A 26,497-nucleotide genomic window follows, 5' to 3' on the forward strand; every position below is an offset into this window, starting at 1 on the left:
TGTATGAGACGCAGCATAATGTTTACAGGAACCTCATAAGAACATAAGAACATAAGAACTAGGAGCAGGAGTAGGCCATCTGGCCCCTCGAGCCTGCTCCGCCATTCAATGAGATCATGGCTGATCTTTTGTGGACTCAGCTCCATGCTCCAGCCCGAACACAATAACCCTTAATTATTCAAAAAACTATCTATCGTTACCTTGAAAACATTTAATGAAGGAGCCTCTACTGCTTCACTGGGCAAGGAATTCCATAGATTCACAACCCTTTGGGTGAAGAAGTACCTCCTAAACTCAGTCCTAAATCTACTTCCCCTTATTTTGAGGCTATACCCTCTAGTTCTGCTTTCACCCACCAGTGGAAACAACCTGCCCGCATCTATCCTATCTATTCCCTTCATAATTTTATATGTTTCTATAAGATCCCCCCTCATCCTTCTGAATTCCAACGAGTACAGTCCCAGTCTACTCAACCCCTCCTCGTAATCCAACCCCTTCAGCTCTGGGATTAACCTAGTGAATATCCTCTGCACACCCTCCAGTGCCAGTACGTCCTTTCTCAAGTAAGGAGACCAAAACTGAACACAATACTCCAGGTGTGGCCTCACTAACACCTTATACAATTGTGGCATAACCTCACTAGTCTTACACTCCATCCCTCTAGCAATGAAGGATAAAATTCCATTCGCCTTCTTAATCACCTGTTGCACCTGTAAACCAACTTTTTGCGACTCATGCACTAGCACACCCAGGTCTCTCTGCACAGCAGCATGTTTTAATATTTTATCATTTAAATAATAATCCCTTTTGCTGTTATTCCTACCAAAATGGATAACCTCACATTTGTCAACATTGTATTCCATCTGCCAGACCCTAGCCCATTCACTTAGCCTATCCAAATCCCTCTGCAGACTTCCAGTATCCTCTGCACTTTTTGCTTTACTACCCGTCTTAGTGTCGTCTGCAAACTTGGACACATTGCCCTTGGTCCCCAACTCCAAACCATCTATGTAAATTGTGAACAATTGTGGGCCCAACACTGATCTCTGAGGGACACCAGTAGTTACTGATTGCCAACCAGAGAAACACCCATTAATCCCCACTTTTTGCTTTCTATTAATTAACCAATCCTCTATCCATGCTACTACTTTCTCCTTAATGCCATGCATCTTTATCTTATGCAGCACCTTTTGTGTGGCACCTTGTCAAAGGCTTTCTGGAAATCCAGATATACCACATCCATTGGCTCCCCGTTATCTACCGCACTGGTAATGTCCTCAAAAAATTCCACTCTATTAGTTAGGCACGACATGCCCTTTATGAACCCATGCTGCGTCTGCCCAATGGGACAATTTCCATCCAGATGCCTCGCTATTTCTTCCTCATGCTGGCGTCTCTTTTAAAGACAGTCACTTCTTCTGGAGGATCCACCTTTGAACTTGTAGCGTGACTGGTTCCCCCATTTAAATTACCAAAATGATCCACTTGAGCATCGAAGGAAAAACCGCCCTGAGTTAGCGACTCGTGAGGAATTGGCCACATCCCAATTGAAATTTGTGTTGCAAAGGAAAATATATCTTTAACATATCGTAGTCTTGTGTATGTAAGCCACATTGGCTGGTGTGGTTGTTGGTTGGGTGGGGGTTATTTACTTTGTTGTTTTTCCTCTTGAAAATCGCTGTTAAAAATTTATAATTTATAATGGGATACCTCGCTAAAGAAAAATATATATTTTTTAAAAACATACGGCGGTCTAAAGGCAAAGCAATTATTAGGGCTGCAGGTTGTTCACTAATAGATTAAATGTCCTTAATATTGTGAGGCACCATGAGTGCCTGGCTGAGGAGAACCTAACCTCCCGGGTAGTTCGGGTGAAATTTTCCCCACCTCGGCTGACTAGAATTTGAAGTAGGGTGGGAAAGTATTGGAGAGGACTCTGTAAAATAGAGGGGAGTTATGTCGGGACATGCTCCTGGATCCTTAACCACCACCGGCGAGGTAGTCAGTGGTGGGAAACAGACTGGCTGCCCGCTGAAATAACAAAGGCTTAGCCAACTGCACAGGGGAAATGTTAGAAGCCATTATTAAAGATTTATAGCTGGACACTTGGAAAATTTAAAGGCAATTGGGGAGTGTCAACATGGTTTTGCGAAAGGAAAATCATGTTTAGTTAATTTATTGGAGTTCTTTGAAGGAGTCACATGCGCTGTGGGTAAAGGGGAACCAGAGGACGTCCTGTACTTCGATTTCCGGAAGGCAGTTGACATAGTGCCACATCAAAGGTTATTGTGTAAAATGAAAGCTCATGGTGTAGAGAGTATCATACTGGCACAGCTTGAAGATTGGTTAGCTTACTGGAAACAGAGTTGGCATAAATTGGTCTTTTACTGGTTGGCAGGGTGTGATGAGTGGTGTGCCACATGGATTATTGCTGGGGCACAACTTTTTATAATTTATATAAATGACTTGGATGAACGGGCTGAAGGTAGGTTGCTAAATTTGCTGATGACTCAAAGATAGGTAGGGAAGTAAATTGTGAAGAGGATATAAGGAGGCGACAGAAGGACAGACAGGTTAACTGAGTGGGCAAAAAGCTGTCAAATAGAGAATAATGTAGGCAAATGTGTAATTGTCCATTTTGTCAGGAAGAATAAAAAAAGAGCTTTGCAAAGATGAGGTGCAAAGGGATTTGGGTGTCCTCGTGCATGATTACAAAAGTTTGGTTTTCATGTACAGAATGTAATTGGCACAGTTAATAGAATGTTATCATATGTTGTGAGGGTAATTCATTACCTTTGTGAGGGCCACGAAGAATCCAGCACGGGTTTTAAGGATACAAAGTAATAACATTTATTTACAATAACATATATATATATAACAGCGGCAGCAACTTCCCTTGCTGCACACTCCTTCCTGCTGGTTCCAAACTGGCCAGCTATATTTATACTTGGAGTTTACTAATGGTTTCTCCGCCCCCCCTCATTGGGGAAGCTCATACTCCCACAGGATTGTGGGATTGTCATTAGTCCCCAGCCAATGGTAAGCAGGCAGGTTATAACAATTACAGAAGTAGGGATGTTGTGCTTCAGTTGTACAAGGCATTGGTGAGACCAGGTCTGGAATACTGCATACATTATTGATCTCCTTATTTAAGGAAAGATGTCAATGCATTGGGAGCATTTCAAAGGAGGTTTACTAGACTAGTTCCAGTAATGGACGGGTTATGAGGAAAGGTTGGAGAGTTTGTTTTTTATCCACGAGAGTTTGGAAGAGTAAGAGGCGACTTGATCAAAACCTTTAAGATCCTGAGGGGTATTGATAAGGTGGATGTGGAAAGGATGTTTTCTCTTGTCGAAGAATCTAACACTGAGGACGCTGTTAAAAAATAAGGGTTTACTCATTTAAGACAGAGATGAGGAAAAATTCTCTCACAGAAGGTCATCAGTCTCTGGAATCTTCTTCCTGAAAAGGCAGTGAAAAGAGTCCTGGAGGTGATTTTCTCATGTGTTGCATGTATATCTGGGAAAACATTCTTGTTGGTTCTGAGTCACGTGATGTGTAGTGACGTCGGCAGAGTGTTTGCGTGGGTTTTGAGCAGATTACCATCTTCTTTGTATGATCAACACCTTCAATAAAGCTCTCATTGTGTTTTACAAGAATCCAGAGTGTGGGCACCTCCATACATTTTCTCTTTGTGGCAACAAATAAATAAAGAAAGGTTTTCCGGCTGCATTGCACCCGGCACAAATCTTGTTATGTCGGGAAAATACCGGGGGAGTTCTGAAATTAGATTTGCGCCAGACACCAAACAATTCGATGTTCCCAGGCCCTTCCAGCAGACGTAATCAGGTTCATGCCCAGAGGAGGCACAGGGCAACTAAACCAGATGCTCTATTTCCCCAAAGAGGGGCTTCAAGCAGGAAAAGCGATCCCTGAGCAAGTTTCCCCTTTGATCTGAGGAGCTTGTCGGTTTGGCCCTCTGAAATTTTATTTCAACTTACCCCCGAATCTCCTGACAGCCTCAGAATGCCCATGTCTCCTGGTAGGTGTGCCAAGGTTCAAGAGTTGTCAGCCCTCTGATTGGGATGGCATCATCAGGGTCAGCCCACCATCCTGAATTGAAGAATGAGTTTGGAGCTGGCCAATCGGGAGCGTCCTCGGGAAATATCGCTGTGCCAGCTTTGTGGGGGCTCAGGATCCTCCCCAAAAACCTGCAAGGAAATTCTGCCCCAAAGAATTTCCCATCTGGGTCACTATCCTCTGTTTGAAAGATATTGATGAAATTAATAACTTTCGGTATACCGTCCCTTACTTGAAACTATATGTCTACAAAGAATGAAGTTCAAAATGTTAACTGTCAAAACGTGTCTAGAAGCATTTTTGTCTCCTCAATATCTCCACTATCTACCAGGGGTTGACTCAGACATGTACTGGGGTAAAATGGAAGTGTTAAGATCTTGCAAGCAAGGACATGGTCACTGTTCTGCTTGGGACTGAAGGGTACCTTCCCCAATGGTGCCAAATCATTTAGGAATGGTTGGAAGACTTGAAGACATGTGAGGAAGATGGCTGGCCTCAAGACAGCCCACAATAAACTGTTTGCAATATCATGTACCTGCTCCAAGAACGGTACAAAGTGTGTACTTAAGTCTTGTGAAGCCATAGTTTATGTTCTGCAGTGCTGATGCTAAAGAAATAGACATCGACTGTTAAAGATGCGAGGTCATCCGTTAGCATGAGATTAATATGATCAGCATGTGTACAAAATAAACAATGAGCATCCATGAATGTTATGGGGTTTCGCTCAAGAAATTCCTGTGGGTCAATTTAGCTGTGTGATGCATGTTCATTTTGTGTTCGATAATGTGGTCCAGGATGTATGCAGTCATATGGCTGTGCTGTCTAAACCTGCAATACCTCGATAGAATCCCTACAGTGCAGAAAGAGACAATTTAGACTATCGGGTCTGCACCAACCTGCTGAAAGTGCACCATACCTAGGCCCCGCCCTATCCCCTTAACCCCACCTAACTACGTATCATTGGATGGTGGGAAGAAACCGGAGCACCGGGAGGAAGCCCACGCAGACGCGGGGAGAATGTGCTAACTCCAGAAAGTTACGCAAGGCTGGAATTAAACCCGGGTCCCTGGCGCTGTGAGGCAGCAGTCCTTACTACTGTGCCACTCTCCTGGCAAAACAAGATTCTACACAATAGGAGGGTGCAAAGCAAAAATGGAAGAGGTCCCAGGCACCACAAACATTTGACACAATTTGAGGACCCCCCTGTGTGCAAACATTGATTGAATATAAAATTCTGAAGCTCAGGCATCGCTTGAGGGGGCGCTGTTTTTTGCGATGCTCCGCCCCCTCAAAAATGGCATACTCGGGGACCACGCCGTGCGCTGTATGGACGGCCTCAGGACATCACCTGAAGCCCTCCTCTAATGCTCCGCCCCCGATGGGCTGAATCCCCGACGGCGTGGGGCCCGTGTCCTCACAACAGTCGGGGACCTCGCGTGACGGCTGTGGACTGTGTCCAGCGCAGCCACAGTCGGGGGGAGGGGGGGTGGTGGGCGAGCCGTTCCACTGGCAGGGGTGGCCTTGGCGGGGGGGGGGGGGAAGAGCTGTTACACTGGCAGGGGTGGCCTGGGGGGGGGGGGGGGGAAGAGCTGTTACGCTGGCAGAGAGGGCTTTGGCGGGAGCTGGGAGGGCTGTTGTGTGGTGGGCAGGGGTGGCGAGGCTGGTTACAAGGAGGCGGTTTTTGGCAGGCTGGGTCCGCGCATGGCTGGCGCCATGTTGCACGGCACGGCTGCCACAGGACGCCGCCGTGTGCATGCGCGGCCACGGATCCGGCAATTCTGCAGCCGTATCCACAGGTAAAGCCGGGGGCTTTACGCTGCGCAGCTGCTAGCCTCCCAGCGGGCGGAGGATCGGTGTGGGGGCGCCGCCGACTTTCTGGTCGTAAGACCAGACGTATCCTGCGGACATAGAATCCAGCCCGTGTTCTTTTCCACTTTTGTAGGCCTGACGAACAGGATGAATCCAGTGTCCACAAGGAAGTTGGCGCAATATAGGAGTCTCTCCACTTCTGCCAAACACCAGCGCAGCTAAACACCTGATAAATGTAGGTAATGAGCTTGAGGAGATAGCAGCACCAAATGAGTTATTGGGTGAGGAACAGCAAGTTGTGATAACAGCTGAAGAAAACGCATCTCTCATCTCAGCTCAGTGCACATGGATTGTAGCCTCACACAACCGTCTTTAAAAAGGATATTTCTATCCAAGCAGGATTGTCTATGTGAGTTATTTGTGTCCATGCAAAACACCCTGCAAGATTGAGTAAGGACTCCATTTGTTGGATCTGTGATGTAATGGATGGATGATTATCTTCACTGCAAATGACAGTGGAATTCTGTGACACAAGTCCCAACCACACTGGGAATAGCTTTCCTGCATCCACAGAATGCTGCTTCAGAGACCTCAAGGTCTTCCATCTAAAAGAAGTTTCTTTGTCTGGTGTCAATATGTTGATTGATGTTTTGAGCCTCCTTAATGCAATGAAGTGCCTTCAATAGGCACTGATGCACGATCAATGACCACTAAAGCGAGGTTGTAGTCCAACTGAAGGCTTTAATAAGCTAGATATTTCCCCCAGCAGCTCAGGTACAGAATGAAGGCTGCTGGGGCGGCATGGGCTCTTATACCCCGCCCAGCAGGGCGGAGCTACCATACATTCTAACCAATAGAAAGCATACAGTTTCCACAAATGGCGCTCCAGCCTATCAGGTACCGTAATACCTCTAATACCACAGGCACCTCTCAGGAAGGTGCCTTGTCTAACCCATTCAGCAAATTTGTCCGAGTGACAGCAGATGTGGCAATCAAGTCCTTTACAAAAGGGCAACTCAGGCACATTGTGCAACTTATCCGGGCCCCAGAGGAGGGGTGGATGCATCGACTCTGAATAGACTCGATTCAGGAGCCACTTTCAACTCTGAAAATGAGCCCGCAGATCTTCATTTGACTATAGTGCACATAAAACACCCGAGAATATTACCAGCAAAAAAATTAATGAAGCTTAAACTTTAAACAGTGGAGCCCACCTGAAAAGAAAAGCAAAAATGGATGGAAGCAATTGTATAAATAATACATCACAGAACCATGTAGTCCACAGTAGCCACTGATCTTCAAAAATTCCAAGCATGTATATCGGAGGTCAAATCAGCAAATCCTACAAGTTAGCAGCCAGGCAATACTGCTTCACCAATCATCTGGTTTGCATCATCATTTAAAAAGTGCCAAGCCTCAGTATCATAGAGTGGGGAGGTATTTCAGGATTCAAAGGTGAGGAAGTGTGGTGAAATGCTTGATATCACTTTTGTAAAGGGCAAGCTCAGATGCAAAAGATTAAGGAAAATTAAAAGCAAAGAATGAAAGAAATTGAATTCCGGCCAGAGGAAAACTACTGTGTGAGTGCCAAGATTCTCAGGCTTAAAGCCATTATATGTGCAACCCCAGAAGCCAGGATGTTAGTCTTGGTGCTGGGGTTGCATTGACAACTAGTAACCACGCTGATGTGCTGTTTTAAATTAGGCACAAGTCTACAGAATCTCTATTTTACTAAAGGAACCGCACCCAATACTGCAGAAGCCCGCAGAATTAGTTTGCTATTTTTATGTACATTTTTTTAGGTCCCTCAAAACTTCTGACCCAGATGGGGGTAAAACTCCAGGACGAAGCCAAGCCTTTAGGAGGGGAGGAGAATACATGTTTAGAAAAGGCTTTCAGAGGTTTTGCAGGAGTCACTTAAGGGCAGCCCTGATCTCAGCCTTTATTTCCCAGCTCTCCACAGCGGCTTGCACAGCTGCCATCAGCTCCACAAGGGTAATGCAACAAATCTCAGCCCATACCACCACCACTCTTTAAAAAGGTCACTATTTTAATTTATGAACAAGGTAATTCTGTACCCTTAAGTAATAGCCCTCTTGTGCACGCCAACACAGCAGTCATGTATAGTTTGACAGGCTAATTGCAAGAACACAAGTTGAGGCAGGACACTGAAACACTTAATGCACCAGAAAGATCCGAAAAATGTCAAGGTGAGGCAGATAATGATCAAAGTGACGAGGTACTTGCTGATCAGAAATGCAGTACGACAGGTTCAATTGTTTAAATGCTCGAGGAAAATGAATTGCTTCAAATAGTATTCTTTTCGAGGGCGTGAGCAGATTCAACTTCAAAACGCGAGTGATATCAACCCCCACTGGATTCAAGCGCTCAAGGCATTTAAATTGAAATAATTAGACGGCTTAAAACTGAATTTCCCTCAGATTTAATCACTTCACTGGGGAGAGGAAAACCAGCCTCATTGGGTACTCGGCCCTCTGGTCAATAATAATAATCTTTATTATTGTCACAAGTAGACTTACATTAACACTGCAATGAAGTTACTGTGAAAATCCCCCAGTCGCCACATTCCAGCGCCTGTTCAGGTACACTGAGGGAGAATTCAGAATGTCCAAATTACCTAACAGCACGTCTTCCGGGACTTGTGCGAGGAAACCGGAGCACCCGGATGAAACCCACGAAGACACAGGGAGAACGTGCAGACTCCGCACAGGTAGTGACCCATGCTGGGAATCAAACCTGGGACCCTGGCTCTATGAAGCAACAATGCTAACAGCAGCAGCAGAAATATTTGCCTCAAACTGGGGTTTCTGTGCAGCAGAGCGAGGCAGGGGTTGTTGCAGATTGTTTGGGAGGCTGCAAGGCATGATGTCCCGCAGGCTTTCCCTTTGGCATTACCAGAAAGGCAACAAGATAAATAGAAATGAGCTGGAGACCACTCTGCCCATGCTCTCTACAACCTATCAGCAAAATGAAAACCCACGGGATTAGAAGGACTGGAGATGCCTGGATGCAACATTAGCTGAGAGATAGAAAGCAGAGAGATGTCTTGAACGATTGTTTTTCTGACTGGAGGGAAGTATACAGTGATGTTTCTCAGAAATTGGTATGAGGACTGCTGCACTTAATCTGGACATACGTATCCAGGGCAAAGTTTCAAAATTTGTGGATCACGCAAAACGCAGCAACAGTAAAGAACCCTCAAAGGACTTCATCAAACTGATGAAATGGGCAAATTAATCTAATTGCGGATAAATATGAAGTAATACATTTTGGTCGAAAGAACGAGGGGCGGCAGCATGAACAATTTCTAAGTGGATACAGAGAGTGATATATGTATCTAGATCTGTGAAAATGGTAGGACAAAGTGCGTGATTAAAAACTGACTGCATTCTTGGTTTCATTTATAGGGGCCTAAAGTAATATAAAACTAGAGGGTGTGTGGCTGGACTTTCATAAAACACAGGTTAGGCTTCTGCTGGAATAGTTTGTACAATTCTAAGTATCAGAGTTTAGTAAAGATGTCAATACCAGAGAGATGGAACAGAAAAGATCTATTCAAATCATAGAATCATAGAATTTACAGTGCAGAAGGAAGCCATTCAGACCATCGAGTTTGCACCGGCTCTTAGAAAGAGCATCCTACCCAAGCCCACACCTCCACCCTATCCCCATAACCCAGTAATCCCACCTCGCCCTTTTGGTCACTAAGGCCAATTTAGCATGGCCAATCCACCTAACATGCACATCTTTGGACTGTGGGAGGAAACCAGAGCACCCGGAGGAAACCTATGTCGACACGGGGAGAATGTGCAGACTCCGCACAGACAGTGACCCAAGCCGGGAATCGAACCTGGGACCCTGGAGCTGTGAAGTAACTGTGCTAACCACTGTGCTACTGTTCTCCGTAAAGCAGAAACCAGTAAGACAAGATTTGCAAAAAAACATGAAGTTATTGATAGGATAACTAAAAGGAAACCTTTTCTACTGGCAGAAGTGTCAGTAACCAGAGATCACAGTACTGAGGTGATTGGCAAAAGAACCAGGGTCGACCATAAGGAGAATTTTCTTTTACCTATCCGAGTTGTTGAATACACTGCTGGAAAGGATGGTGGCAGCAGATTCAATAATAACATGTAAAGTGGAATTTGATAAGTGCTTGAAAGAAAACAAAATACAGGGCCATGGGGCAAGAGCAGGGGAGTGGGATCAATTGGATAGCATAGGAACGATAGGCTGAAGGCCCACCTTCTGTGCTGTATGATTCTATGAACGATACCTTCGTGATCCTAAGGTTTTGACTTCTGCTATTCTAGCCAACAAGCCACCCAAAGAAGTGGCATTGGACTAAAATTGATCGTCCACAATTAGGATACGTTCCGGTATCTTGGTTTAGCACGATGACCTGTTGAAACTCCATTGGTGTTGATAGCCCAAAACACAGTGGGCTGGATTCTCTGATTCCCCCAGCCATGTGTTACTTAGCGGTGCGCCCTTCGCTGGCGGGGGAGGGATTTTCTCTTACTGCCGCTTGTCGACAAGATTTCCCACTGAAGACACCCCACGCTGCTGGGAAACCCGGGGACGGGGGTGCGCTGCCGGCGGGAACAGAGAATCCCAACGGCCGGAGGATTCCGGCCAGCATCTCCTAACCATTTGTACTTGGCACAACCTGGTCTTCTACTGAAGCCCTTGTAACCTAAGGGGTGGTATTCTAGATTATTGGCTGGATCTCACTCCACCTGGATTCCACAATAAAACAAACGTGGAAGAAATGTTGTTCCAGCTGCACAGTCTGGGGTGTACCTGTAGAGTGAATGCCTTAATTTAAAAACAATCTTAACAAAATACCGAACTCCCTCCCTCTGCAATACAACTAATTCTTAAGAACAAGTGAACAGGGAACAATAACTGCACTACTGTGCTGGTATAATAACATTTTGCTTTGGCAACCTAAGACACAATCCACGTTCTCTTTCATACTCACTTAATTTGGTGTTTGGTAATATTTCCATCCTCCCCCCCACCACCCCCACCGCCACCCCCACCAACTTACTCATAGTGGCGCCGCCTGGTGGTAACAAAGACAAATGCATAGGGACTGAGTCTGACTTGAAGCAGGATGTGACTTTGATAGTTCAGGACAGTGAAAAGGACAGTTTCTTCCCTCATCGTGTAGCGGAGTTTGACCAGTAGACTGAATTCATCTGCAAAACTAAGAAAACCAGAAAGAGAACAATTTTAAGGGATTCTACAGCTAACACCTGTCACAGAGTCAACAAACTACTTGTGCAGTCATCAACAATTGCACTGGGTGTTCAGGCCAATTTGGAAATCTATGCCACATTATTTGTAGAAAATGAATCTTTCCTTTCATTCACACACATTGTAGTTTGTATTGACATGGGGACAAAAATCTATCGGACTATGAAAAACAATCTGGACAAGATGTTTTATTAAGGACTCCAGTGTTGATCAACTGAAACATGGGACTACAGGTTAGGCCGTACGCATTGACCTCTTTTGCTGGTGCATTCTCGTGACATTCGAGCTTCAATTTTCCCGCAACGAGCAGCTGAACAAACCCAAAATATTTAATTGTCAGTCCCAGAGCTAGGATAACTTTGGTGTAGAAAACAATTCTGCCACTTTACCACTTTAAAAAAGAAATGACAAAAAGATTTATCCGGAACTTTTTGGGTGGAGCTGGAATATGGAAGCACTGGCAAGATGGTGGCAGGGAGCCCAATGTCCTCCCATCTCCATGCTATATTGCTGTGGGGTGGGGGGGGGGGGGGGCAGAGGGGGGGGTGGCTTGGATGTCCACTGGAAGGTGAATTGTGCCCCTAAGTGGATAACTGAGGGCACACCATCTCTGCGGGCATTTTGCCAGTGTCAGGGAGACCCACCACTGCTTGGGGACATTACCGGTGAAACATGCTGGCCTTTCCTTGGACTATGTGGTCGGGTTCTCCTTTCTGGGCACTGCATGCCTCACTGAGGACCTCACGCCCAAGCGACAATGACTGCCCTTGTGACTATGACAATTCTGGTGCTTCAGGATCCCTCCCCACCCCTCTTCATTCCAATTTCAGAACACCCAGTCATTGTGGTGGCACTGAGACTGCTGAACCAGACTGGCTCTCAGATTAAATTGGTTGGTTTTGGGGGGAAGGGGCCACTGGCCTTACTTGGATAGTGCCCCAGTGGCAACCTGCCCTGAGTCTAACTGCCCATGGGGTCACCTTCCACATTTGACCCTGGAAAAGGAGGACTAGCTGGCAATTTAAAAAAATTGGCCCAAAGTCTTTCTAACTAAGTGGGAAAAAATGGCAGCCGTCAATCTTTTCAAGGCTTGAAGATGCAACTAAAAATGTTTGTCAGCTTAATAGGAAATAATAATGTCTTGACGACAGCCCTGAAAGTAACTGGCAACACTCACAGTAGATGTATGTTCACATTAACCTTCAGTTCAGGCTTGACAATTGGCAGGAAGTCAGGCAATGAAAGATGAAGATTGGGAATGCACAAACTCAAAACTGGCATCCACTGTGAAGACTCAACAATACACATTTCCATAGCACAGGCAAGAAAGTTACATTTTAAAAATCCTACCCACACAATGAGAGTAAAGTAGGTTTGCAATGCCTGTGATGTGCTGTAATTTGACAATCAATGAAGCAGGTGAATACTCTCTATATGTGTGGCATTTTGAAGTGAGGCATTTAATGGCTGACTCAATTCAAAGGCTAGACAAATGGTTAAATCTGTACTCGCCATTCATACTTGCCAAATTATGTGAAGTGACAGGTTAATCCCAAAATGTTTTGAGACTTGACTGGACCACCTACCTCCGAAACAGAGCATACTGAAACATTTTTCAATTGAAAGAATCAGTAAGGATTGGCATTAGCAGCAAGTTTGGGAGCACTGGAGCGGTCTGTGAAGTTGGCAAAGCAACTGTCCACCCTGCTCAAAGCCAGTGTTGGGAGTTGTAACCAGCTTCAGGTTGGGCTACTTTGGCAGAAGTTGGGCAAGCTACTCAGTGGTCAATGAATTCCAGAAGGCAGCTCGCCACTACGAGGGAGAGTGGAGAGACTGAGATTTTTATAGCCTCAAAATGGTTGGGCCAAAAGTAACCACGAGAAGTTCTTTTAAAATATTAATTCATTTATAGGATGTGGGCTTTGTTGGGTTGGCTCGGTTGGCATTCATTGCCCATCCCTAATTGCCCTTGAGAAGGTGGTGGTGAGCTGTCTTCTTGAACCACAACAGTCCATATAGTGTAAATGCACTCACTGTGCTGTTAAGGAATAAATTCGAGGGATGTCATTCTCCGACCCCCTGCCGGGTCGGAGAATCGCCGGGGGCTGGCTTAATTCCCGCCCCCGCCGGTTGCCGAAGTCTCCGGCACCGGAGATTTGGCGGGGGCGGGAATCGCGCCGCGCCGGTTGGCGGGCCCCCCCGCTCGATTCTCCGGCCCGGATGGGCCGAAGTCCCGCTGATAAATTGCCTGTCCCGCCGGCGTGGATTAAACCACCTTTTGAACGGCGGGACAAGGCGGCGTGGGCGGGCTCCGGGGTCCTGGGGGTGCGTGGGGCGATCTGGCCCCGGGGGGGTGCCCCCATGGTGGCCTGGCCCGCGATCGGGGCCCACCGATCCGCGGGCGAGCCTGTGCCGTGGGGGCACTCTTTCCCTTCCGCCTCCGCCACGGTCTCCACCATAGCGGAGGCGGAAGAGACTCCCTCCACTGCGCATGCGTGGGAAACTGTCAATGGCCGCTGACGCTCCCGCACATGCGCCGCCCCGAGTTGTCATTTCCGCGCCAGCTGGCGGGGTAACAAAGGCCGTTTCCGCCAGCTGGCGGGGCGGAAATTCCTCCGGCGTCGGCCTGGCCCCTCAATGTTGGGGCTCGGCCCCCAAAGATGCGGAGCATTCCGGACCTTTGAGGCGGCGCAATGCCCGTCTGATTGTCGCCGTTTTGGGCGCCAGTCGGCGGACATCGCACCGTTTCGGGAGAATTCCGCCCCAGGTTTTTGACCCAGTGACTGTGAAGCAACAGTGATATATTTTCAAGCCAGGATGATAAGTTACTTGGAGGGAAACATCCATGTGGTGGTGTGTTTGCTGCCCTTGTTCTTCCAGATGGTAGTGGTCATGGGTTTGGAAGGTACGGTCTAAGGAGCCTTGGTGAGTTTGAGCAGTGCATCTTGTAGATGGTACGCATGGCTGTCACTGTGCATCGGTGGTGGAGGGAGTGAATGTTTGTGAATGGGGTGCCAATCAAGCGGGGCTACTTTGTCTTGGATGGTGTTGAGCTTCTTGAGTGTTGTTGGAGCTGCACTCAGCCAGGCAAGTGAAGAATGAAGGAAAGTATCACATCCTGACTTGTGCCTTGTTAATTGTGGACAGGCTTTGGGATGTTTGGAGGGGAGTTACTTGCTACAGGATTCCTAGCTTCCAACCTGCTCTTATAGCCACAGTTTTTATATGGGTAGTCCAATTAAGTTTCTGGTCAAAGGTTACCCCCAGGATATTGATACTGAATTCCCCAGTGATGGTATTGTCACTGAACGCCAAGGGGCGATGGTTAGATACTCGCTGCTTTGAGATGGCCATTGCCTGGCATTTGTGTGGCATGAATAATAAGTGCCACTTGTCAGCCAAAGCCTGGTATTGTCAAGGTCTTGATGTGTTTGCACGTGGACTGCTTCAGTATCTGTGGAGTCTCGAACGGTGTTGAACATTGTGCAATTATCAACGATCATCCTCACTTCCAATCTTATGATGGAAGAAAAGTAATTGATGAAACAGCTTAAAATGGTTCAACCAAGGACACCACTCGGAGGAACTGGAGCGGTGTTGACTACCTCAACAACCACAAGCTTCTGCCTTTGTGCCAGGTATGACTCAACCGTCGGAAGGTTTTGCCCCTTATTCCCAATGATTCCAGTTTTGCTAGGGCTCCTTGATGCCATACTTGATCAAATGCGGCCTTGATGTCAAGAGCTGTCACTCTCACAAAAGGAGTGGTGCATACCAAGTCGCTAGCAGACAGCAGTGTTATAGTGGGGACATTCCTGCTCCTTCTAACCTGACAATAATTACTGCAGAAAATGATCTGCCAACTTCTTGCAGTAGTATCCAGTAGTCTCTCATAGGTAAGCAGGTAAAAATGGGCAGAGAATGCGCGGCTTGTGCTCCACCCATTCGATCTGAAATCATAATTTCAAAGAATACCCTTGCATTTTACCAAAGCATTCTGGACTACTTACAAGTTTGAGATTAATGTGGCGACCTGGATATTGTTAGGAAATTTTCAGCTACACTTACACAGACCATTGTGGGAAGGTCTGAATGGTGAAGTTTCAAAATTAAACTGTGCGATTATAAGCAAATTAATACTTGGTGTATTTGTATCAGGTGTTTTAATAGAAATCGTGCCTCGTTCAAAATCAACCAGTTAATGACTTTGTATTGAGTGTTGTGTACTAACATCCTCACACTGCAATTGCAAGGCTAAAATAGCGTTGAGCAATTGTAATGATAATCAGCAATTAGTATGGCGTCAAACCAACATCTCCAAACCAAATATGTCATATGATTCTCCGTACTCAACAAATACTTTGAATTTACTGACTAGTTGTGGGAAATTTGTACACAAAATGATGGCATTGATGACAAAACAGATTACCAATAAACAGTGCTCGGAGCATGTCCTTCACAACCGTGAGACTGCCAGGATTTCTGCTTGCTCTTTCTGTTCCAGGAGGACTTTTTCACCAGCTCCTCACTATTGCCGTACTTTATTCATTACTCAATAATGGCAAGGGTACACTTTGTGTCGAGGTGCAGCATCATTTTTAAAAGTATTTGTAAGAACAGGTTCATGATATTGCTACATTTCGTGCACCCGGCGTATACAAACGTTGAGCTGATTGTGGAAGCCTTTAAAAATGGCGGGTGGGTCCCAGATGCAGAGGTGCGTCCACCACCAAACCGCAGCCCCCACACACATTTCCAACAGAACCTATTTGAACAGTAGGTGGAAAGGGGCAGGGCATGAATCACATAGGTGGAGAACCCAAACTTGGCATGGCCATTTAAAATCAAGTACGAAGTCTTACAACACCAGGTTAAAGTCCAACAGGTTTGTTTCGATGTCACTAGCTTTCGGAGCGCTGCTCCTTCCTCAGGTGAATGAAGAGGTCTGTTCCAGAAACACATATATAGACAAATTCAAAGATGCCAAACAATGCTTGGAATGTGAGCATTAGCAGGTGATTAAATCTTTACAGATCCAGAGATGGGGTAACCCCAGGTTAAAGAGGTGTGAATTGTACCAAGCCAGGACAGTTGGTAGGATTTCGCAGGCCAGATGGTGGGGGATGAATGTAATGCGACATGAATCCCAGGTCCCGGTTGAGGCCGCACTCATGTGTGCGGAACTTGGCTATAAGTTTCTGCTCGGCGATTCTGCGTTGTTGCGGGTCCTGAAGGCCGCCTTGGAGAACGCTTACCCGGAGATCAGAGGCTGAATGCCCTTGACTGCTGAAGTGTTCCCCGACTGGAAGGGAACATTCCTGCCTGGTGATTGTTGCGCGATGTCCGTTCATTCGTTGTCGCAGCGTCTGCATGGTCTCGCCAATGTACCATGCTTCGGGACATCCTTTCCTGCAGCGTATGAGGTAGACAACGTTGGCCGAGTCGCACGAGTATGTACCGCGTACCTGGTGGGTGGTGTTCTCACGTGTAATAGTGGTATCCATGTCGATGATCTGGCACGTCTTGCAGAGATTGCCATGACAGGGTTGTGTGGTGTCGAGGTCACTGTTCTGAAGACTGGGTAGTTTGCTGCAAACAATGGTTCGTTTGGGGTTGCGCGGTTGTTTGAAGGCAAGTAGTGGGGGTGTGGGGATGACCTTGTCAAGATGTTCATCGTCATCAATGATGCGTTGAAGGCTGTGAAGAAGATGACGTAGTTTCTCCGCTCCGGGGAAGTACTGGACGACGAAGGGCATTCTGTCGGAGCAGCGCTCCGAAAGCTAGTGACATCGAAACAAACCTGTTGGACTTTAACCTGGTGTTGTAAGACTTCGTACTGTGCTCACCCCAGTCCAACGCCGGCATCTCCATATCATGGCTACCATCGACACCGCAAACTGCTGGCTCAAAGTGGAGAGGATCTCCAGGAAGATCGCGCATATAGACACTGACATTAAGTTTCTACAAAGATGCAAGAAAGCAGACAAGATCCCGAAAGGGCTACAGATCACAAACCCACTCAAGTTGACCTACAACACAGACTTCGCTGAGAGACTCTGCCGTCGCACCTCTCTCACACTCCTCAACCACCTCGTACACCAGCTCTACAGCAGACGACGCAACCTGGAAACCAAGATAGAGGCCATATTCTCAACTTGCGCTCAGGATGCAGCAGACCAGCTGCGGAACACCGCCAAACAGATGAGACAACAATACTATGCCACCTATATGCATACCAAGAACAGAAAGCTTGAGAAACTTGGCATCACCACCGACAGCAACCAAGCCACCCCCGGTGTCACAGTAGAAAACAATACAGGGAAATCTATTGTCAACTTGTCAGACTACACCCTTCAACCAGATGAAATCGAAGTCCTCAGCAGAGGGCTTATTTTCTGCACCACCACCAAAATGGACCCCATCAGTCTCGCGGCAGACACGGAGGAATTCATCAGGCGAATGAGGCTCCGGGAATTCTTCCACAGACCCCAAGAGGCCAACAGCGAACCCAAGCAGACTACCAATGAACTGGAACAGCAGACCGAGAGATCTGCGGTGCGGCAACCGAAGAGGAAAGAGTCGAATTGGACCCCTCCGGAAGGCCGCTGCCCTAGACTCGACATGTATGCTCAAGCCGTCAGGAGTCGCGTCAATGCCAGATTCATCAGTCGCATTCACAAAACAGCCCCGAACGTCACCCAAGCACAACGCAATGCCAGCCGCGCTCTCAAGACCAACCGCAGCATCGTCATCAAACCAGCAGACAAACTGTCGTACTGAACAGAACGGACTACTGCAAAGAAGTATACCGACAACTGAACAACCAAGAACACTACAGACAGTTACCCGCAGATCCGACCAAGGAACACATCCGCCAACTTAACAGACTGATCAAGACCTTGGATCCAGATCTTCAGAGCACCCTACGTGCTCTCATCCCACGTACTCCCCGCATTGAAGATCTCTACTGCCTCCCGAAAATACATAAGGCCAACACACCAGGCCGCCCTATCGTTTCAGGCAATGGGACCCTGTGTGAGAACCTCTCTGGCTACATCGAGGGCATCTTGAAACCCATCGTACAAGGTACACCCAGCTTCTGTCGCGACACGACGGACTTCCTACAGAAACTCAGCACCCATGGACCAGTTGAACCAGGTACATTCCTCGTCACAATGGACGTCTCGGCACTCTACACCAGCATCCCCCATGACGACGGCATTGCTGCAACAGCCTCAGTACTCAACACCGACAACTGCCAATCTCCAGACGCAATTCTGCAACTCATCCGCTTCATTCTGGATCACAACGTCTTCACCTTCGACAACAAGTTCTTCATCCAGACGCACGGAACAGCCATGGGGACCAAATTCGCACCCCAATACACCAACATATTCATACACAAGTTTGAACAGGACCTACTCACCGCACAGGACCTTCAACCAATGTTATACACCAGATACATCGATGACACTCTTTTCCTTTGGACCCACGGCGAAGAATCACTGAAACGACTACACGATGACATTAATAAGTTCCATCCAACCATCAGACTCACCATGGACTACTCTCCAAAATCAGTTGCATTCTTGGACACACTTGTCTCCATCAAGGACGGTCACCTCAGCACTTCGCTTTACCGCAAACCCACGGATAACCTCATGATGCTCCACTTCTCCAGCTTCCACCCTAAACACATTAAAGAAGCCATCCCCTATGGACAAGCGCTCCGTATACACAGGATCTGCTCAGACGAGGAGGAGCGTAACAGACATATACAGACGTTGAAAGATGCCCTCGTACGAACGGGATATGGCACTCGACTCATCGATCGACAGTTCCAACGCGCCACAGCGAAAAACCGGACCGACCTCCTCAGAAGACAAACATGGGACACATCCGACAGAATACCCTTCGTCGTCCAGTACTTCCCCGGAGCGGAGAAACTACGTCATCTTCTTCACAGCCTTCAACACGTCATTGATGACGATGAACATCTTGCCAAGGTCATCCCCACACCCCCACTACTTGCCTTCAAACAACCGCGCAACCTCAAACGAACCATTGTTTGCAGCAAACTCCCCAGTCTTCAGAACAGTGACCTCGACACCACACAACCCTGTCATGGCAATCTCTGCAAGACGTGCCAGATCATCGACATGGATACCACTATTACACATGAGAACACCACCCACCAGGTACGCGGTACATACTCGTGCGACTCGGCCAACGTTGTCTACCTCATACGCTGCAGGAAAGGATGTCCCGAAGCATGGTACATTGGCGAGACCATGCAGAGTCTGTGACAACGAATGAACGGACATCACGCAACAATCACCAGGCAGGAATGTTCCCTTCCAGTCGGGGAACACTTCAGCAGTCAAGGGCATTCAGCCTCTGATCTCCGGGAAGCGTTCTCCAAGGCGGCCTTCAGGACCCGCGACAACGCAGAATCGCCGAGCAGAAACTTATAGCCAAGTTCCACACACATGAGTGCGGCCTCAACCGGGACCTGGGATTCATGTCACATTACATTCATCCCCCACCAGCTGGCCTGCGAAATCCTACCAACTGTCCTGGCTTGGTACAATTCACACCTCTTTAACCTGGGGTTACCCCATCTCTGGATCTGTAAAGATTTAATCACCTGCTAATGCTCGCATTCCAAGCATTGTTTGGCATCTTTGAATTTGTCTATATATGTGTTTCTGGAACAGACCTCTTCATTCACCTGAGGAAGGAGCAGCGCTCCGAAAGCTAGTGACATCGAAACAAACCTGTTGGACTTTAACCTGGTGTTGTAAGACTTCGTACTGTGCTCACCCCAGTCCAACGCCGGCATCTCCACATCATTTAAAATCAATGCAGAGTTCCAACAGATCCTATTGTACCTGTTCCAAGGACCTCAACCTGCAATGTACGGGTCACAAATTTATGGAGGGGGCGGAAATATTCTTGAAGGATGGATGAGGTCTGTTTAAGTGTCATGATCTGAAGAGAATTGAATCCTCAGCCCCCTTTAAAAAGGAAACCACTTCCGGGTGCGGCGATGACCAGCTAAGTCGCACGTTTCGGCAGCTCCCGGTGGAACGGACTTTTGGGCTCTTAATAGGAGCCCCAACGGCAATTTTAATGGCTAAAAACGCTGTGCGGTAAACCAGAAGGGAATCCCCCCTGGATACGGGTGGAAAAAGGAGGGGAAAGTGGCCGGATTGCAGTGGATCCCTTAGAGCAGCGGCAAGGAAGGCAAGCAAAAACCAAGATGGCGTCGGAAGGTGGCAGTTGAACATGGGGCCCTGAACAACAAGAGTTCTTGAAATGCTGTGTGGAAGAACTCAAAAAGGAAATGAAGAAAGAGCTGTTGGCCCCAATATTACAGGCGATCGAAGGGCTAAAGGATGAGCAAAAGACCCAGGAGCGGGAGCTTCGGGTCGTGAAGGCAAAGGCTGCCGAGAATGAGGACGACATACAGGGTCTGGTGGTGAAGACGGAGATGCACGAGGCACACCATAAACGATGTGTGGAAAGACTGGAGGTGCTGGAGAACAACGCGAGGAGGAATAACTTAAGGATTCTTGGTCTTCCTGAAGGTGCGGAGGGAGCGGACGTCGGGGCATATGTGAGCACGATGCTGCACTCGTTAATGTGAGCGGAGGCCCCGGCGGGCCCGCTGGAGGTGGAGGGAGCATACCGAGTGATGGCGCGAGGACCGAGAGCAGGAGAAATTCCTAGAGCCATAGTGGTGAGATTCCTCCGTTTTAAGGACAGAGAGATGGTCCTTAGATGGGCAAAGAAAACTCGGAGCAGTAAGTGGGAGAACGCGGTGATCCGCGTATACCAAGACTGGAGTGCGGAGGTGGCGAGAAGGAGGGCGAGCTTTAACCGGGCCAAGGCGGTGCTTCACAAAAAGAAGATAAAATTTGGGATGACTGTGGGTCACATACCAAGGGAGGCACCACTACTTTGAGACGGCGGATGAGGCGTGGACTTTTATCGTGGAAGAAAAATTGGAATGATCAGGTTATTAAAAAGAACGTTTGAAACAAAGTGGTGGGGCGAGTATGGGGGGCGAAGAGGGGGGTAAAAAGGGGGGAAAGAGGAGTTTTATGTTATTAATCCTGCGATGTGGTAACTTTTCTCTCTTCCACAGGTGGTGGTGGGGGGAGGAAAGGAGGTGGAGGAGATGGGGCGTTGGCCATTGGGGGCGGGGCCAAGGGGGAAGCGCGGGCTTGGTTCCAGCGCTATGATAATCATGGCGGGAATAGGGAAGCAGGAAGGAGGGGGCGTCGCACGGTGCGAGCCGAGGTCACGGGGGGAAGCCGAGGTCAGCCAGAGTTTGCTGACTTCTGGGAGCAACATGGGGGGTGTAACTAGGCTAGTGGGGGATCTAGCGGGAAGGGGGAGGGGGGAATTATTGGGTTGCTGCTGCTGGGGAGAGGGGGGAGCTGGTATGGGGTGGGGTGGGCGGGGGGGCACCGCCTGGGGGGGGACACAGCTGCGTGGGAACCGGGGTAGGAGCTGGAAAAAGGGGATGGCTAATCGACAAGGGGGGGGGGGGGGGGAGTAAAAAGCCCCCCAACCCGGCTGATCACGTGGAATGTGAGAGGGCTGAACGGGCCGAAAAAAAGGGCAAGGGTACTCGCACACCTTAAGAAACTTAAGGCAGACGTGGTTATGTTACAGGAAACGCACTTGAAACTGATAGACCAGGTTAGACTATGCAAAGGATGGGTGGGGCAGGTGTTTCATTCGGGGCTAGATGCGAAAAACAGGGGGGTGGCTATATTAGTGGGGAAGCGGGTAATGTTTGAGGCAAAGACTATAGTGGCGGATAGCGGGGACAGATACGTGATGGTGAGTGGCAAATTACAGGGGGAGACGGTGGTTTTGGTAAACGTATATGCCCCGAACTGGGATGATGCCAATTTTATGAGGCGTATGCTAGGACGCATCCCGGACCTAGAGGTGGGAAAGTTGGTAATGGGGGGAGATTTCAATACGGTGTTGGAACCAGGGCTGGACAGGTTGAGGTCCAGGACTGGAAGGAGGCCGGCAGCAGCCAAGGTGCTTAAAGATTTTATGGAGCAGGTGGGAGGAGTAGACCCGTGGAGATTTAGCCGACCTAGGAGTAAGGAGTTTTCGTTTTTCTCCTATGTCCACAAAGTCTATTCGCGAATAGACTTTTTCGTTTTGGGAAGGGCGTTGATCCCGAAGGTGAGGGGAACGGAGTATACGGCTATAGCCATTTCGGATCACGCTACACACTGAGTGGACTTGGAGATGGGGGAGGAAACAGAAGGGCGCCCACCCTGGAGAATGGACATGGGACTAATGGCAGATGAGGGGGGGTGTCTAAGGGTGAGGGGGTGCATTGAAAAGTACTTGGAACTCAATGATAATGGGGAGGTCCAGGTGGGAGTGGTCTGGGAGGCGCTGAAGGCAGTGGTTAGAGGGGAGCTGATATCAATAAGGGCACATAAAGGAAAGCAGGAGAGTAGGGAACGGGAGCGGTTGCTGCAAGAACTTCTGAGGGTGGACAGGCAATATGCGGAGGCACCGGAGGAGGGACTGTACAGGGAGAGGCAAAGGCTACACGTAGAATTTGACTTGCTGACAACGGGTACTGCAGAGGCACAGTGGAGGAAGGCACAGGGTGTACAGTACGAATATGAGGAGAAGGCGAGCAGGTTACTGGCCCACCAACTGAGGAAAAGGGGAGCAGCGAGGGAAATAGGGGGAGTGAGGGATGAGGAAGGAGAGATGGAGCGGGGAGCGGAGAGAGTGAATGGAGTGTTCAAGGCATTTTATAAAAGATTATACGAAGCTCAACCCCCGGATGGGAGGGAGAGAATGATGGACTTTCTGGACCAGCTGAAATTTCCTAAGGTGGAGGAGCAGGAGAGGGTGGGACTGGGAGTACAGATCGAAATAGAGGAAGTAGTGAAAGGAATTAGGAGCATGCAGGCGGGGAAGGCTCCGGGACCGGATGGATTTCCAGTTGAATTTTATAGGAAATATGTGGAGTTGCTCGCCCCGCTACTGATGAGGACCTTTAATGAGGCAAAGGAAAGGGGACAGCTGCCCCCGACTATGTCTGAGGCAACGATATCGCTTCTCCTAAAGAAGGAAAAGGACCCGCTGTAATGCGGGTCCTATAGACCTATTTCCCTCCTAAATGTAGACGCTAAGATTCTGGCCAAGGTAATGGCAATGAGGATAGAGGACTGTGTCCCGGGGGTGGTCCACGAGGACCAAACTGGGTTTGTGAAGGGGAGACAGCTGAATACGAATATACGGAGGCTGCTAGGGGTAATGATGATGCCCCCACCAAAGGGGGAAGTGGAGATAGTGGTGGCGATGGATGCCGAGAAAGCATTTGATAGAGTGGAGTGGGATTATTTGTGGGAGGTGCTGAGGAGATTTGGTTTTGGAGATGAGTATGTTAGATGGGTACAGCTGTTGTATAGGGCCCCGATGGCGAGTGTAGTCACGAATGGACGGGGATCTGCATACTTTCGGCTCCATAGAGGGACAAGGCAGGGATGCCCTCTGTCCCCATTATTGTTTGCACTGGCGATTGAGCCCCTGGCAATAGCATTGAGGGGTTCCAGGAAGTGGAGGGGAGTACTCAGAGGAGGAGAAGAACACCGGGTATCTCTGTATGTGGATGATTTGTTGTTATATGTAGCGGACCCGGCGGAGGGGATGCCAGAGATAATGCGGACACTTCGGGAGTTTGGAGAATTTTCAGGATATAAACTGAACATGGGGAAAAGTGAGTTGTTTGTGGTGCATCCAGGGGAGCAGAGCAGAGAAATAGAGGGTTTACCGTTGAGGAAGGTAACGAGGGACTTTCGTTATTTGGGGATCCAGATAGCCAAGAATTGGGGTACATTGCATCGGTTAAATTTAACGCGGTTGGTGGAACAAATGGAGGAGGACTTCAAGAGATGGGACATGGTGTCCCTGTCATTGGCAGGGAGGGTGCAGGCGGTTAAAATGGTAGTCCTCCCGAGATTCCTCTTTGTGTTTCAGTGCCTCCCGGTGGTGATCACGAAGGCTTTTTTCAAAAGGATTGAAAAGAGTATCATGAGTTTTGTGTGGGCCGGGAAGACCCCGAGAGTGAGGAAGGGATTTTTACAGCGTAGTAGGGATAGGGGGGGGGCTGGCACTACCGAGCCTAAGTGAGTACTACTGAGCCGCCAATATCTCAATGGTGAGTAAGTGGATGGGAGAAGAGGAGGGTGCGGCGTGGAAGAGACTGGAGAGGGCGTCTTGTAGGGGGACTTGCCTACAAGCTATGGTGACGGCTCCATTGCCGTTCTCACCGAAGAAATACACCACAAGCCCGGTGGTGGTGGCTACTTTGAAAATTTGGGGACAGTGGAGACTGCATAGGGGAAAGACGGGAGCCTTGGTGGGGTCCCCGATAAGAAATAATCATAGGTTTGCCCCGGGGAGAATGGATGGGGGATTTGGAATATGGCAAAGAGCAGGAGTAACACAATTGAAAGATCTGTTTGTGGATGAGAAGTTTGCAAGTCTGGGAGCGCTGACCGAGAAATATGGGTTGCCCCAAGGGAATGCATTCCGGTATATGCAACTAAGGGCTTTTGCGAGGCAACAGGTGAGGGAATTCCGCAGCTCCCGACGCAGGAGGTGCAGGACAGAGTGATCTCAAAGACATGGGTGGGGGACGGTAAGGTGTCAGATATATATAGGGAAATGAGGGACGAGGGGGAGATTATGGTAGATGAGCTGAAAGGGAAATGGGAAGAAGAGCTGGGGGAGGAGATTGAGGAGGGGCTGTGGGCGGGTGCCCTAAATAGGGTAAACTCATCGTCCTCGTGTGCCAGGCTAAGCCTGATACAATTTAAGGTGTTACACAGGGCGCATATGGCTGGAGCACGGCTCAGTAAATTTTTTGGGGTGGAAGATAGGTGTGCGAGATGCTCGAGAAGCCCAGCAAATCACACCCACATGTTCTGGTCATGTCCGGCACTACAGGGGTTTTGGGTGGGGGTGACAAAGGTGGTTTCGAAAGTAGTGGGGGTCCGGGTCGAACCAAGCTGGGGGTTGGCTATATTTGGAGTTGCAGAAGAGCCGGGAGTGCAGGAGGCGAGAGAGGCTGATGTTTTGGCCTTTGCGTCCCTAGTAGCCCGGCGCAGGATACTGTTGATGTGGAAGGAAGCCAAGCCCCCGAGGGTGGAGACCTGGATAAATGATATGGCAGGGTTTATAAAGCTGGAACGGATTAAGTTCATCCTAAGGGGATCGGCTCAAGGGTTCACCAGGCGGTGGCAACCGTTCGTCGAATACCTCACAGAAAAATAGAGGGAATGGAAAAGAAGAAGGCAGCAGCAGCAGCCCGGGGTGGGGGGGGGGGGGGGGAGAGGGAGGGGGGGGGGAGGAACCAGAAGGACTCTCAGGTCCGTTAATATATATGTATAATATGTATAGGTTGTTGCTATAGTTAATTGTATATTGGACTGTCAAACCATATTTTTGGAGAGTGTTTACCTGAGACAAGGCAGTTGCCATTTAGAGTTAGTTTTCGTTTTTTGTTAGATATTATTTATTTTTTGTTTATAAAACAGGCCATTGTTATTTATACTGTTATATTACTGTGTAAAGGATACACAATGTACTGTGATGGTTGGCCAAAAATTTTCAATAAAATATATTTTTTTAAAAAAGGAAACCAAAAACAGGCTGCAAACGCCAGTTAGAGCTAAAAATAATAATCTGCTGCTGGGAGCGTATTGATTGCTAGGCTATCCAGTGTTACTATGTGTTGTTCCTTCAGTTTCAATAGACAATATTGCTGACAATTCCCACTGGCTGCTATAACAGCTGAGCCCATTATGAATGCTTGGCCAATTTTCAAAAGCTCCAAAAATACATACTTCAGCAGGGGGATGGGATCACATTTCAATTGACAGTTTTAAAGGGCTATTAAGAATTAGTTGTCTTTGATGTGTTTCCTGAATACATGTTTGTTTGTTTATATAGCAGATCGTACATGGGATTTAAAATCTTTGTATAAGTTTTACGAATAAGAGGGTTTTTTCAGTAACAAATGTGTGGGAGTGAGCACTCTAAGAAGTTGGAAGATTGTTTTTCACCTCCACTTGGCTCTTGATGTTTGTCTACAGTGGATACTGGATGGATATCTATGGAGCTGGCATGGTGGTGGTGGGGGGTCTGGCGGTGGCATGGAGCTGTCATGGCATTATATTGTGATATGTAGGTGGAATGGAGCTATGAGCAGACTTTTATAAAACTGCCCGAAGTCTCAGAGAACCAAGATAGACCAACGGTAGCA

At 48.1% G+C, this 26,497-nt stretch overlaps 1 protein-coding gene across 3 annotated transcripts in view; it reads right to left on the reverse strand.

The window, feature by feature from the left end:
• The window catches only part of LOC140399099 (uncharacterized), a 484,003-nt gene that overhangs the window by 309,224 nt on the left and 148,282 nt on the right, over window positions 1-26,497 (reverse strand). For all 3 annotated transcript variants that reach the window (XM_072488263.1, XM_072488261.1, XM_072488260.1), the window contains exon 3: window positions 10,964-11,122. In XM_072488263.1, coding sequence (XP_072344364.1) covers window positions 10,964-11,122 — 159 coding nt within the window. The remainder of the gene's footprint in view (window positions 1-10,963; window positions 11,123-26,497) is intronic.

This window comes from Scyliorhinus torazame, chromosome 22 (genome assembly GCF_047496885.1).
Source record: "Scyliorhinus torazame isolate Kashiwa2021f chromosome 22, sScyTor2.1, whole genome shotgun sequence".
Lineage (NCBI taxonomy): Eukaryota > Metazoa > Chordata > Chondrichthyes > Carcharhiniformes > Scyliorhinidae > Scyliorhinus > Scyliorhinus torazame.